This window comes from Pristiophorus japonicus, chromosome 15 (genome assembly GCF_044704955.1).
Source record: "Pristiophorus japonicus isolate sPriJap1 chromosome 15, sPriJap1.hap1, whole genome shotgun sequence".
Classification (NCBI taxonomy): domain Eukaryota; kingdom Metazoa; phylum Chordata; class Chondrichthyes; family Pristiophoridae; genus Pristiophorus; species Pristiophorus japonicus.
The window spans coordinates 9,393,405-9,408,349 of NC_091991.1; the positions used below are offsets into that span (position 1 = coordinate 9,393,405).

At 46.0% G+C, this 14,945-nt stretch overlaps 1 protein-coding gene across 2 annotated transcripts in view; it reads right to left on the minus strand.

Annotated features, from left to right (window-relative positions):
• pah (phenylalanine hydroxylase) overlaps positions 1-12,999 on the minus strand; it is an 85,803-nt gene extending 72,804 nt beyond the window's left edge. Inside the window, exons 1-3 of one of the 2 annotated variants that reach the window (XM_070901541.1) lie at positions 12,965-12,999; positions 10,276-10,327; positions 8,787-8,891 (exon numbers count right to left, since the gene is read on the minus strand). In XM_070901541.1, the coding sequence (XP_070757642.1) occupies positions 8,787-8,891; positions 10,276-10,327; positions 12,965-12,999 (192 nt within the window). Of the gene's footprint in view, positions 1-8,786; positions 8,895-10,275; positions 10,328-12,957 lie in introns of both variants that reach the window. The other variant, XM_070901542.1, reaches the window with a different exon arrangement.
• Between the last annotated feature and the right edge of the window lie 1,946 nt (positions 13,000-14,945).

Genomic DNA, 14,945 nt, shown 5'->3' on the forward strand with positions numbered 1-14,945 from the left:
AAAGGCATAACTACTCGGCTACCCCACATCAGGCAGTCTGCCTGTAGTGATAGTTCATGCATGCGCCTATGGAAAGGTTTGATCTACTCGGGGCAGGCATCGCGAGCCTCTGCCCCGTCACCAGTTAAAACATTTCATTTGACTAAGGATAACGTGGGGTAGCTGGCTGTCTAGGCTCTGATTTGGTGAGCCGTCATGGGCGAACCTGTGGACTCAAAGGCATTGATTGCCATGACCATCTCACAGTCCTGTTCGTCGGATCCTTCCGTGGTCGCCAGGGGTAGCCTGCTAAGCGCGTCGGCACAGTTGTCTGTGTCTGGTCTGTGCCTTATTGTGTAGTCGTAAGACGCCAGCATGAGTGCCCACCGTTGAATGTGCGCCGAGGCTTTGCCGTTTATTGCCTTGCTCTCGGATAGGAGGGACGTGAGGGGTTTGTGGCCGGTTTCTAATGCGAACTTGGCCCCAAAAAGATATTGGTGCATCTTTTTGACACCGTACACGCACGCGAGCGCCTCCTTCTCCACCATACTGTACCCGCGCTCCGCCCGCGAAAGTGACCTGGAGGCATAAGCAATGGGTTGTAATTTACCTGCACCATTGACATGCTGTAAAACGCACCCGACCCCGTATGCTGACGCATCGCATGTGAGAACTAGCTTTTTACCTGGATCAAAAAAAAGCCAGAACACTGTTGGAACATAGAAGGTTGCATGCCTTATTGAAGGCGCGTTCTTGGGCGTCCCCCCAAAACCAATCGCACCCCTTTCTGAGTAGCACGTGGAGAGGCTCCAGCAGCGTGCTCAAGCTCTGCATAAAGTTCCCAAAGTAATTGAGTAGCCCAAGAAAGGCTATCGTTACCTGTGGTATTATCCTGTCTATCCCTTAATGCCCCTATTCCCATCCCAACCTTCCATTTTTAGTGATGTGCCTGCAAAATATTTTACTATTTTGTATTATGTTCCTTGATAATTTACTTTCATAGGTCCTCTTTGCCTTCCTAATTGTTTTTTTTTTTACTTTTCTCCGAAACTTTTCGTATTCTCCCTTATCATGCACTTCCCTGCTGTCTATGTGCTTTATGCATCCATGGAGTCTCATTAATGTTTGGTTTGTTCTTTCCTTTTAGTGGAATATATTTTTCCTGCACTCTGTTGAACACCATTTTTAGTGTTTAACATTGCTGTTCTACATCGTTGTTTGCCAATATTGTTGCCCATTTTATTTTCCCAAATTCTATTCTCAGCCCCTCAAAATCAGCTGTTCTCCAATCTATTATTCTGGTTTTCGTCATATTATGTCCTTCTAAATTATCATCTTAAAGCGTATTATATTATGGTCACTATTGCCAAGATGTTCCATACTTTTACTTCTCTTATCTGCTCTGGTCCATTCCCCACTACTCGATCCAATATCGAATCCTCCCTCGTTGGGCTTTTTACATAGTGGGTTAGAAACGAGTCCTGTACACATTGTAGGAACTCCATCCCCTTCTGTCCAATTAATATCAGGGTAGTTGAAATCCCCCATGATTATTATTCTATATTTTTTACACATTTCCCTAATTTGTCTGCATATTTCTTCCTTCACTTCCCTTCCACTATTAGGTGGTCTGCAGACTACACCTATTAGTGTGATTGATCCTTTATTATATTTTATCTCTATCCATATGAATTCTATTTTTGTCTTGCTGATAGCTGCGTCACTTTTTTCTGCTGCCATTATGTAATAAGTACAGCTACTCCACCTCCTCCTTTTCCCTCTCTATCTTTTCCAACAATGTTATGCCCTGCAATGTTTAATTCCCTGTCCTGATTTTTCTGTAGCCATGTCTCAGTAATCCCTACTATGCCTGGTTCCTCGCAATGCATAAACGCCTTCAGCCCCCTCGTCCCCTCCCCTGTTTTATTACAGGCACTGTGTGCATTGCTGTATAGACAGTTTAACTTCTTTTTAATAGGATTTCCTCTCACTTTATAGACTCCTGGGGGCCGAAATTCAGGTGCACCAGAAAGCTGCCACTGGATCTCTTGGTGTGGTGAGTAGATCCATTTTCACGATTTGAATTTCTTTCAAAGTCCTACAGGAAATGGATCATAATGGGGGCAGACCATAGACTCAAAGCCAGGCTGACTGGCTGAAAATGGGTCGGTTGGGCCATCCGCCGCTGTCAATCAACGCGGTGACGTCACTGCATGTGCATCACCACGTTCTCTCTCCCCTCTGTTAAAGGGGAGAGATTCAAGCATTTTTTACCTTTGGCCACTGGGCCACCAGAGAGGGTTTCGGCTGGGCCAGCGACCTGGCCCGTTGGCAGCCCGGCCAAACCCGGGGGCAGTATTTTGCTGGCCGATCGGCAAGTCGGCCGGCAAAAGTTTTTGCATTGCGGCTGCAGAAGTGGGCGTTTCCCTTTAAGGGCTGCCGCGCTGTCGGGCCGCACAGTCTTCAGAGGTTGCACGGGCACAAACCCCCCCCCCCGGGGGCACCGTGCGGTGGGGAATCGATTGACGGAACTGAAAATGGCTGGTAAGTATTTTTTTATTCATTTAATTTGGCGGTGCATCTACTTGGGTGGGATGGAGTCCAGGCCGAAAAATCCCCGACCTGAATTTTGATCGGGTCGGCCTGTTGACCCCAAAGCGGCGGCCATTCAATTTTTAGGAATGGCCAACACAAACGGGCATTAACGGGTTTCTTTGAGACCCTGAATTTCTGCTCCCTGTTTTTTAACTTTATTTATTCCCTTGCCATGAATGTCCTCCCTTACTTTATTCTTTCCCATTCTATCTTTTCCTGTTTTGTTTATATATAGGCTGCTTACATTTCTTGTAGATCTCTCCCCCCACCGCCCCCCCCCCCCACCACCCCCCCTGCCCCATCTTACTAGTTTAAAGCCTTTGCCACCTCCCTATTTATCCTTTCCGCTAGGACACGGGTCCCATCCCGGTTCAGGTGGAGCCCGTCCCATCGGTACAGCTCCTTCCTGTCCCAGAACTGGTGCCAGTGTCCCATGAAAAGGAACCCCTCTGTCCCATACCAGCAAATTATTGCCCTCGAGGGTCCTGCTTTTTAATTTAGAGCCAGACTCCTGATACTCTTTTAGCCTTCACCACACGGACTGCAGCGGTTCAAGAAGGCGGCTCACCACCACCTTCTCGAGGGCAATTAGGGATGGGCAATAAATGCCGGCCTTGCCAGCAACGTTCACATCCCATAAATGAATAATTTTTTTAAAGTTCAAACACTGCTTTCCAGAACATGGAGAAGGTGTAGCGGAGATTTGAGAGAATGGTATCAGGGATGAGGGACTTCAATTATGTGGAGAAACTGGGATTGTTCTCCCGAGCAGAGAAGGTTAAGGGGAGATTTAATAGAGATGTTCAACATTATGAGGAGTTTTGATCGAGTAAATAAGGAAGAACTGTTTCCAGTGGCAGGAGAGGCGGTAACCAGAGGTCACAGGTTTAAAGTTATTGGCAAAAGAACCAGAGGCGACGTGAGGAGAACGCTTTTTACTCAGCGAGTTGTGATCTGGATCGCGCTGTCTGGAAGGGCAGTGGAAGCAGATTCAATAGTAACTTTACTATACACTTGAAAAGGAAAAATTTGCAGTGCTATGGGGAGTCAGACTAATTGGAGCCAACAGAGGCACAATAGGCCAAATGGCCTCCTTGTGTGCTGCAAGATTCTACGATAATTTCTGCTGAATAGAATTTACACAGTAATATGGCTAAATAAAACCTTCTGTATCTTTGATACAGATTAGTCTTTGTACTCCGTGCACCTTCACACAACATCCCTGGTCAAAGGAGGGCATGGTCTGGGGCTCGCCCCTCCCTATCTCTGTAATCTCCTCCAGCCTTAAAACCCTGCACTCCTCATAAGAACATAAGAACATAAGAATTAGGAACAGGAGTAGGCCATCTAGCCCCTCGAGCCTGCTCCGCCATTCAACAAGATCATGGCTGATCTGGCCATGGACTCAGCTCCACTTACCCGCCCGCTCCCCATAACCCTTAATTCCCTTATTGGTTAAAAACCTATCTATCTGTGATTTGAATACATTCAATGAGCTAGCCTCAACTGCTTCCTTGGGCAGAGAATTCCACAGATTCACAACCCTCTGGGAGAAGAAATTCCTTCTTTAAATTGGCTCCCCCGTATTTTGAGGCTGTGCCCCCTCGTTCTAGTCTCCCCGACCAGTGGAAACAACCTCTCTGCCTCTATCTTGTCTATCCCTTTCATTATTTTAAATGTTTCTATAAGATCACCCCTCATCCTTCTGAACTCCAACGAGTAAAGACCCAGTCTACACAATCTATCATTATAAGGCAACCCCCTCATCTCCGGAATCAGCCTAGTGAATCATCTCTGTACCCCCTCCAAAACTAGTATATTCTTCCTTAAGAAAGGTGACCAAAACTGCACGCAGTACTCCAGGTGCGGCCTCACCAATACCCTGTACAGTTGCAGCAGGACCTCCCTGCTTTTGTACTCTATCCCTCTCGCAATGAAGGCCAACATTCCATTCGCCTTCCTGATTACCTGCTGCAACTGTACAGGGTACAGTTTTTGGGATTCATGCACAAGGACCCCCAGGTCCCTCTGCATCTCAGCTTGTTGTAATTTCTCCCCATTCAAATAATATTCCCTTTTACTGTTTTTATTCCCAAGGTGGATGACCTCACATTTTCCGACATTGTATTCCATCTGCCAAAGCTTAGCCCATTCGCTTAACCTATCTCAATCTCTTTGCAGCCTCTCTGTGTCCTCTACACAACCCGCTTTCCCACTAATCTTTGTGTCATCTGCAAATTTTGTTACACTACACTCTGTCCCTTCTTCCAGGTCATCTATGTATATTGTAAACAGTTGTGGTCCCAGCACCGATCCCTGTGGCACACCACTAACCACCGATTTCCAACCCGAAAAAGACCCATTTATCCCGACTCTCTGCTTTCTGTTAGCTAGCCAATTCTCGATCCATGCTAATAGATTTCCTCTGACTCCGCGTACCTTTATGTTCTGCAGTAACCTTTTGTGTGGCACCTTATCGAATGCCTTTTGGAAATCTACACCACATCCATCGGTACACCTCTATCCACCATGCTCGTTATATCCTCAAAGAATTCCAGTAAATTAGTTAAACATGATTTCTCCTTCATGAATCCATGTTGCGTCTGCTTAATTGCACTATTCCTATCTTGATGTCCCGCTATTTTTTCCTTAATGATAGCTTCAAGCATTTTCCCCACTACAGATGTTAAACTAACCGGCCTATAGTTACCTGCCTTTTGTCTGCCCCCTTTTTTAAACAGAGGCGTTACATTAGCTGCTTTCCAATCCGCTGGTACCTCCCCAGAGTCCAGAGAATTTTGGTAGATTATAATGAATGCATCTGCTATAACTTCCGCCATCTCTTTTAATACCCTGTGATGCATTTCATCAGGACCAGTGGACTTGTCTACCTTGAGTCCCATTAGCCTGTCCAGCACTACCCCCCTAATGATAGTGATTGTCTCAAGGTCCTCCCTTCCCATATTCCCGTGGCCAGCAATTTTTGGCATGGTTTTTGTGTCTTCCACTGTGAAGACCGAAGCAAAATAATTGTTTAAGGTCTCAGCCATTTCCACATTTCCCATTATTAAATCCCCCTTCTCATCTTCTAAGGGACCAACATTTACTTTAGTCACTCTTTTCCGTTTTATATATCTGTTTGTATGTTTTGCGCAAGTTTACTTTCGTAATCTATCTTTTCTTTCTTTATTGCTTTCTTAGTCAATCTTTGCTGTCGTTTAAAATTTTCCCAATCTGCTAGTTTCCCACTAACCTTGGCTACCTTATACCTATTGGTTTTTAATTTGATACTCTCCTTTATTTCCTTGGTTATTCACAGCTGGTTACCCCTTCTCTTACCGCCCTTCTTTTTCACTGGAATATATTTTTGTTGAGCACTATGAAAGAGCTCCTTAAACGTCCTCCACTGTTCCTCAATTGTGCCACCGTTTAGTCTGTGTTTCCAGTCTACTTTAGCCAACTCTGCCCTCATCCCACTGTGGTCCCCTTTGTTTAAGCATAGTACGCTCGTTTGAGACACTACTTCCTCACCCTCAATCTGTATTACAAATTCAACCATACTGTGATCACTCATTCCGAGAGGATCATTTACTAGGAGATCGTTTATTATTCCTGTCTCATTACACAGGACCAGATCTAAGATAGCTTGCTCCCTTGTAGGTTCTGTAACATACTGTTCTAAGAAATAATCCCGTATGCATTCTATGAATTCCTCCTCAAGGCTACCCCGTGCGATTTGGTTTGACCAATCGATATGTAGGTTAAAATCCCCCATGTTTACTGCCGTTCCTTTTTCACATGCCTCCATTATTCCCTTGATTACTGCCCGCCCCACCGTGAAGTTATTATTTGAGGGCCTATAAACTACGCCTACCAGTGACTTTTTCCCCTTACTATCTCTAATCTCCACCCACAATGATTCAACATTTTGTTCATTAGAGCCAATATCGTCTCTCACAACTGCCCTGATATCATCCTTTATTAACAGAGCTACCCCACCTCCTTTCCCTTCTTGTCTATCTTTCCGAATTGTCAGATACCCCTGTATGTTTAATTCCCAGTCTTGGCCACCCTGCAACCACGTTTCTGTAATGGCCAACAAATCATACCCATTTGTAATGATTTGTGCTGTCAACTCATTTACTTTATTTCGAATGCTACATGCGTTTAGGTAGAGTGTTTTAATACTAGTTTTTAAACCATGATTTTTAGTTTTGACCCCTCCTGCAGCCCCTTTATATTCATACATATTGTCCCTTCCTATCACCTTGTGGTTTACACTTACCCCAGTGCTACACTGCTCTGTTGCCTCCTGCCTTTTGCATTCTTTCTTGGGGTCCTGTTCATCTGAGCTCTCACCCACTCTAAGTAGCTCAGAGCCCTCTCCTGGGTTCCGAATACTCCTTGCATTGAGGCACCGAGCTTTCATGCTTGCCTTTTTATTACACTTTGACCCTTTAGAATTTTGCTGTACAGTAGCCCTTTTTGTTTTTTGCCTCCATTTTTACTCAGCTCCTTTCTGTCTTTTGCTTTTCTCATCTCTTGCACATCCCTGATTTTAACCGCTCCACCATTGGTGGCCGTGCATTCTGTTGCCTGGGCCCCAAGCTCTGGAAATCCCTCCCAAAACCTCTGCGTCTCTCTACCTCTCGCTCCTCCTTTAAGACGCTCCTTAAAACCTAGCTCTTTGACCCAGTCACCTGCCCTAATATCTCCTTATGTGGCTCGGTGTCAAATTTTGTCTGATAACGTTCCTGTGAAACGCGCCTTGGGATGTTTTACTACGTTAAAGGCACTATACAAATGCAAGTTGTTGTATCTGTCATGTATCCTACATGGTTACTGCTTGCACTATTACAAGGTGTGCCATCAGAGAGCACTGCAGTGGGAGACTTGTAGGTTACCTGTACAGGTGTGCCAGGCCTAGTATAAAAGGTAGGCCACCATGTGTGATCCTCACTCTGGAGTTACATTAAATGGATTAAGGTCACTATAATTCAAGTGCAACACATTGTCTTGTGGAGTCATTATTAGAGCATCTGAAGACATAACAGCATCCAAAATTATGAGGGGTTTTGATAGAGCAAGGATGGAAGAACTATTTCCTCTGGCTAGTGGGCTGGTAACCATAGGTCACAGATTTAAAATCAAAAGAACTAGAGGGTAAATTAGAAGGATATTTTTCACTCAGTGGGTTGTTAAGCTCTGGAATGCACTAGCTGAAAGGGTGGTGGAAGCAGGTTCCATGGGAACTTCCAAACGTCAATTGGACATGTAGTGGGAGAGGACTCATTTGCAGGGTTATGGGGCAAAAGCTGGGGAGTGGGGCTAAATTGGACAGATCTTGTCTCAGCCTGAAGGTGGACCAGCCGTGTAATTAATGATATGGCGGGCGCAGTTGCACACCAGCTTTAGTTCCAGTTCAAGCTGGTGTGTAAACGTGGATTAGTTTGCGATCCACCGCAACGGGAACTCGAAAGTGAACTCCTCGCCTCCGAGACTTCCGAAGACCACTTGCAGCTCCCGTACAGCAGTTCAAGTGGGCTTCAGTGGTCTGGGTTGCAAGCTCGTGGCTCCTTTGTGCACGCAGACTTGTACATCATGATGCTCTGATGTAACCCATTGACTAAGCTGCAGATTGAAAAATTGAGAACAGGTTTGGATGCAAATCAGCTCCACATACCCGCAGTATGAACACACTTTAAGGAGGGGCAAAGTACGTTCTCGCACTGAACTCTCAAAGGTGCTGTCCACCCTCTCATCCGCATCAACCTCCAATCTAACATTGACGATGACATCTGTTCCCAATGTCGCACCTTATCCCAAAATGTTATGTGCACAGATCGTTGAGTATATTCAAGGCTAAGATAAATAAGTATTTGGACTCTAAGGGAATCAAGGATATGGAGTTCGGGCAGGAAAGTGGAGTTGAGGTTAAAGATCAGCCATGATCTCATTGCATGGCGGAGCAGGCTCGAGGGGCCAAATGGCCGACTCCAGCTCCTATTTCTTATGTTCTTAGTTCATTTTATTTTATTGTAGCAAACTGTAGTGGCTGAGAGAGAAAGGTGGACTAGAAGGATGTAGGAGGGACTAGTGTAGTGTAGTGGTTTTGTTTGGCACTTTTCCCCTAATATAAATGAGGAATAATCTCAAATGCTGATCTTAGCGGTTAATCCCTATGAGTGGATTGGAAATTCAATGGGGATTACCTCAAACAGTCGCAAGGCTTTGGCCAAAGCTCCAACCTCTTCCTTTAATGAGAAAATGACGGACGTTACATCACCCTTGGTCGGCTTCTCTTCAATGTAAATCGACTTCTGCAAAGGAAAAAATAAACACCATGATAATATCACCGACACCAAACATACCACAAGCTCCAGAGTCTGGCTGCAAATAACATTCACATTCTGCATCAAGGGCTTTCAAGTTCAGACCCAGAGGATCACTGCAAATTATTCTTCGGCAGCATCTCCCAAACCCGCGACCTCTACCACCTAGAAGGACGAGGGCAGCAGGTGCAATGGGAACACAACCACCTCCACGTTCCCCTCCGAGTCACACACCATCCCGACTTGGAAATAAATTGACTGTTTTCCCCAGGTGTGCTGGCTAATAGTTATTCCTCGACCAACATCACTAAAAAAACAGAGTATCCGAGTCATTATCACATTGCTGTTTGTGGGAGCTTGCTGTGCACAATTTGGCTGCCGCGTTTCCTACATTACAACAGTGACTACACTTCAAAAAGTACTTCATTGACTGTAAAGTGCTTTGTGACGTCCTGAGTTCATGAAAGGCGCTATATAAATGCAAGTTTTTTCTTTCTTTACCAGTGGTGTTGGGCAGGGAAAGTTCCTGTTGGATCATGCAATCACACATCATGTCCGGGCTACTAGTGGAGTACGTTTGTGGGGGGGGGTGTCTCAAACCAGTTTGTTGGGAGCGAGTCTTCACCACAAAGCTGTCCATACTTCAGCGCCAATCATAGAGGAAGTTATGCTGCTGCTCTGCTGAGTTCAGAGATGAGATTGATGGAGTGAGCCTTCTACTGTCCTGGGACTGCTTGGTGCTCAAGAAGTGGGAAGATATTTACAACCCAGTACTAAGGCGGGTAATTTAAACATTTGGCAATAGTGTAAAACGGTATTGAATCAGCTGCCCGTTATACACCCAGCCCGGTTATCTCATTGCTGTTTGTGGGAGCTTGCTGTGCGCAAATTGGCTGACGTGTTTCCTACATTACAACAGTGATTACACTTCAAAAAAAGTACTTAATTGGTTGTAAAGTGCTTTGGGACGTCCGGTGGTCCTGTATATATGATTGTTTATTATTCACTCTTGGGATGTGGGTGTTGTTGGCAAGGCCAGCATTTGTTGCCCATCCCTAGTTAAACTTGAACAGGTGAGCCACCTTCTTCAACCAACTGATACGACTTGAGTGGCTTATTGGGCCATTTCGGAAGACAGTTAGGAATTGACCACATTGCTGTGTGGCCCCCGGCCTGCGAGCACCATCGGAGCAGGGTGGGGAGCGGAAGGAGCAGAGTGGCAGCATACCACTCCAGGGAACAGCGCGTGCTGGTGCAGGAGAGCAACGGCATCGAAAAGTGATGTCATCAAGGTCCAGGTCGGTGATTGGAGCGTGGGCAGATACAGCAGGAGCGGCGAGGTCGGGGCGAAGGAGCGGCGAGTGATCGCGGAGCGACGTGATCGGGGCCCAGGAGAGGTGTGAGTTTGGGACCCAGAAGAGGTGAGAGGCGAGGGCAGTACGGGCCAGCCCACACTGCGATATGTGTGCGCACTAGGTCCGTGCAGCAGAACTTGGTCTCCAGTCATCTTGGTCTCCAGTCACCCTTGCCACTGGGCCAAGTCCTAGCTCTGTCAAGCCTGTGTGGTGGTTGGTGTGCAACGGCCACCACACGTTAAAAAAATCCAAGCACAGGCATCTTCCACCCTTCAAGATTTAGTTTGGACCTTTAGGTCCATCATTGAAACACCTGTGAACTTTTTGACATGGAATCAAGTCATCCTCAAGTCGAGGGACTGCCTATGATGATGATGACATTGCTGTGGGACTGGAGTCACATATAGGCCCAGACCGGGTAAGGACAGCAGGTTTCCTTCCCTAAAGGACATTAGTGAACCAGTTGGGTTTTTTACGACAATCTGACAGCTTCACTTTTACTGAAACCAGTTTTTTTATTTGCGTTTTTTTTTAAAGCTGTATTCAAATTCTGAAACTGTCATGATGGGAGTTGAACTCATGTTCGCCTGGAGTAAAAGCCTTGGCCTTTAGGATTACTCGTCCAGTAACTACAACCATTGGCGAGTTTAAAATAAAGATGGCTACCGGATGTCTCAAAGCGCTTTACAGCCAATGAAGTACTATTGAAGTGCAGTCACTGTTGTAATGTGGGAAACGCGGCAGCCAATTTGCACACAGCAAGCTCCCACAAACAGCAATGTGATAGTGACCAGAGAATCTGTTTTTTTGTTATGTTGATTGAGGGATAAATATTGGCCCCAGGACACCGGGGATAACTCCCCTGCTCTTTGAAATATTGCCGTGGGATATTTTACGTCCACCTGAGAGAGCAGACGGGGCCTCGGTTTAACATCTGAAAGATGAGTTGATGCAAGTTATTTCTTATTTAATAAATGCCACTGCAACAATTAAACCATCCCAGGGTATCCAGGGAGCAGCCTGGGGAATGCTGTAAAAGCAATGAATCCGAAAATATTTCAGCCAATAAAATTTTACGTTACTGCAGACAGACAACTCCTGATAGTGACAGGTTTGCAACTCTGACATGGGTCATGAGTGCAAATATTTCAAAATGCAGCAGTGCCTTGTTTGCTTACCGTCCTACAGGAACTGTAAAGTACAAACTGATTGAAATTTCTTAAAAACAGTACTGTGTGTGAATGGGGAAATACTCTGTGAGGAGTTGCACTGGAGAATTCAGTCTGGGCACATACTGATGCTGGGGATATTTGCACATATCAAATCACCATGAATGTGGTCGCATAAATTTAGCAAATGATAACTAGTTACATGACTGAACTTGCCAAACAGCCGAATAGTTTATTTTAGAAAGACATAATTATTCATAGAATCTTAGAATAATACAGCACAGAAGGAGACCATTCGGCCCATCGAGTCTGTGCCGTTTTTTCCGAAGAGCAAACCGGTTAGTCCTACTCCCCCGCTCTTTCCCCAGATCCCTCCACTTTTCTCTCCTTCAAGTATTTATCCAATTCCCTTCCGCCATTGGAAACCGTTTCTCCTTATTTACTCTATCTAAAACCTTCGTGATTTTGAACACCTCGATCAAATCTCCTCTTGGACGAACAACGCCAGTTCCTCCAGTCTCTCCAAAAAAACTGAGGTCCCTTATCCCCGGAAACATTCTGGTAAGTCTCTTCTATACCCTCTCCTAGGCCTTCACACCCTTCCTAACGTGTGATGCCCAGAATTGGACACGAGGCTCCAGCTGGGGCCTAACCTGTGTTTTATAAAGGTAAATATTATTGAACTGAAAATAGAAAATTCCAGAAGTTCACGGCAGATATGTCACCATCTGTAAAGAGAAAAGGCAGGTTAACGTTTCAAGTTTCTAATGTTGTACCAGGATCACAAAGTGCTGAAGAAGATTTATATCTGGAATATTAATCTGCCTTTTTTTCTTTTCAGATGGTAACCACTTCTTGCATAATATCATAACATAACAGCCTCTTGTCCATCCCCCGCTCCCTTCGCCCCACCATTGGTGGCCGTACCTTCAGTCGTCTAGGCTCCAAGCCCTGGAATTCCCCGCTGAGCGCTTTCAGCTTTCATTTCAAACAACAACTTGCATTTATATAGCACCTTAAACATAGCAAAAAGTCCCAAGGCACGTCACAGGAGCGTAATCAGACAAACATTTGACCCCGAGCCACATAAGCAGTAATTAGGGCAGGTGACCAAAAGTTTGGTCAAAGAGGTTGGTTTTAAGGAGCGTCTTGAAGGAGGAAAGAGAGGCAGAGAGGTTTAGGGAGGGAGTTCCAGAACTTGGGGCCCAGGCAGCTGAAGGCACAGCCGCCGATGGTGAAACGATTAAAATGAGCGATGTTCACGAGGCCAGAATTGGAGGAACGCAGACATCTCAGAGGGTGTAGGCCTGGAGAAGGTTACAGAAATAGGGAGGGGCGAGGGCCATGGAGGGATTTGAACACAAGGATGAGAACGAGGCATTTTCAGTAACTAAAAGAGTTAAGAGTATTCTTGTGTTTGAGTGTGTGGAGGGAGGGGTGATGAGATGAGATGAGAAAGAGTGGGAATGAATTAAAGACCATCGGCACATCTTAGATTTCAATTTGAATTACCAGCTGGAGGATTACCTTGACATTCTCTCCATTCTTTTTGCAAAATGCTGCATCCATGGTCTTGGGTCTCTGCAGAAGTTTGCTGCTTTAGTTGCCTGGAGTTTCAGAGTTGCTCTCACAAGAGTTGGTTCAGTTCACTCGTCTCTCCTACAAACCCAGCTCTCAGTCAGCAGATCGTGGCAGGGATCTTTGTCCTTGCTTCTCATTGGGACATTTAACCTGGCCTGGGGACACACCTCTCCCGTGTGATTGACAGGTCGATCGCCAGCAGTCTCCCCTGTCCCATTCACAACACTGGATCCAAAGCTCCCCCCTCCCGTGCCCCTAACAGCGACAACGCCTTAGTCCCTGCATTTATAGCGACATATTCCTGCTTAATAGGGTTTGCACATCGAATTTAGTTCAAAAGGCTGCGGTTCATACTGTTAAAGAAAGAAGGACTTACATTTATATAGCCCCTTTCACGACCACTGGACATCTCAAAGCGCTTTACAGCCAATGAAGTACTTTTAGAGTGTAGTCACTGTTGTAATGTAGGAAACACGGCAGGTAATTTGCGCACAGCAAGCTCCCACAAACAGCAATGTGATAATGACCAGATAATCTGTTTTTGTTATAGAAACATAGAAAATAGGTGCAGGAGTAGGGTAAATATTGGCCCCAGGATACCAGGGAGAACTCCACCTGCTCTTCTTCGAAATAGTACCCATGGGATATTTTACATCCACCTGAGTGGGTAGACGGGGCCTCGGTTTAATGTCTCATCCAAAAGCCAGCATCTCCGACAGTGCAGTATTCCCTCAGTACTGCCCCTCCGACAGTGCAATACTCCCTCAGTACTACCCCTCCGACAGTGCAGCACTATCTCAGTACTGTTCCTCCCACAGTACTGCCCCACCAACAGTGCAGCACTATCGCAGTACTGTCCCTCTGACAGTGCAGCACTCCCTCAGTACTGCCCCGCTGACAGTCCAGCACTCCCTTAGTACTGCCCCTCCAACATTGTGATACTCCCTCAGTATTACTCTGGAGTGTCAGCCTAGATTTTTTGTGCTTAAGTTCCTGGAGTGGGCCATGAACCCACAACCTTCTGATTCAGAGGCGAGAGTGCTGCCCACTGAGCCACAGTTGGTCACAGCAGACAATGACAGGAATAACCTGCCAGGGTTCTTTCAACAGGTCGCTGACCTATATCGGCCCCTAGTCCGGCAATGCAGCAACTTTTAAATTCTCATCCTTGTTTTCAAATCCCTCCATGCTCCTGCCCCCTTCCTATCTCTGTAACTTCCTCCAGCCCTACAACCCTCTGAGAGATCTGTGCTCCTCCAATCTTGGCTACTTGTGCATCCCTGGATTTTAATCACTCCACCATTGGCAGCCATGCCTTCTTCTGGCTGGGCCTAAAGGTCATGAACCCCTGCAGTCCGTGTGGTGAATGTACTCCCGCTGTTGGGGAGCGAGTTCCAGGATTTTGACCCAGCAACGATGAAGGAACAGCCGATATATTTCCAAGTCAGGATGGTGTGTAACTTGGAGGTGGTAGTGTTGCCATGCACCTGCTGCCCTTGTCCTTCTAGGTGGTAGAGGTCGTGGGTTTGGGAGGTGCTGTCGAAGAAGTCTTGGCGAGTTGCTGCAGTGCATCTTGTAGATGGTGCACACTGCAGCCACGGTGCGCCGGTGGTGGAGGGAGTGAATGTTGAAGGTGGTGGAGTAACGCACTATCATGATTTGAGAGAAAGAACTTGCATTTCAATAGCGCCTTTCACAATCTCAGGCCGTTCCAAAGTATTTTACAGCCAATGAAGTACTTTTTGGAGTGTAGCCACTGTTGTAATGTAGAAAATGCAGCAGCCACTTTGCGCACAGCAAGCTCCCACAAACAGTAACGTGATAACAACCAGATAATCTGTTTTTGTGATGATGGTTGAAGGATAAATATTGGTCAAGACACCGGGGAGAATGCCCCTGTTCTTCTTCAAATAATGCATAGGATCTTTTACATT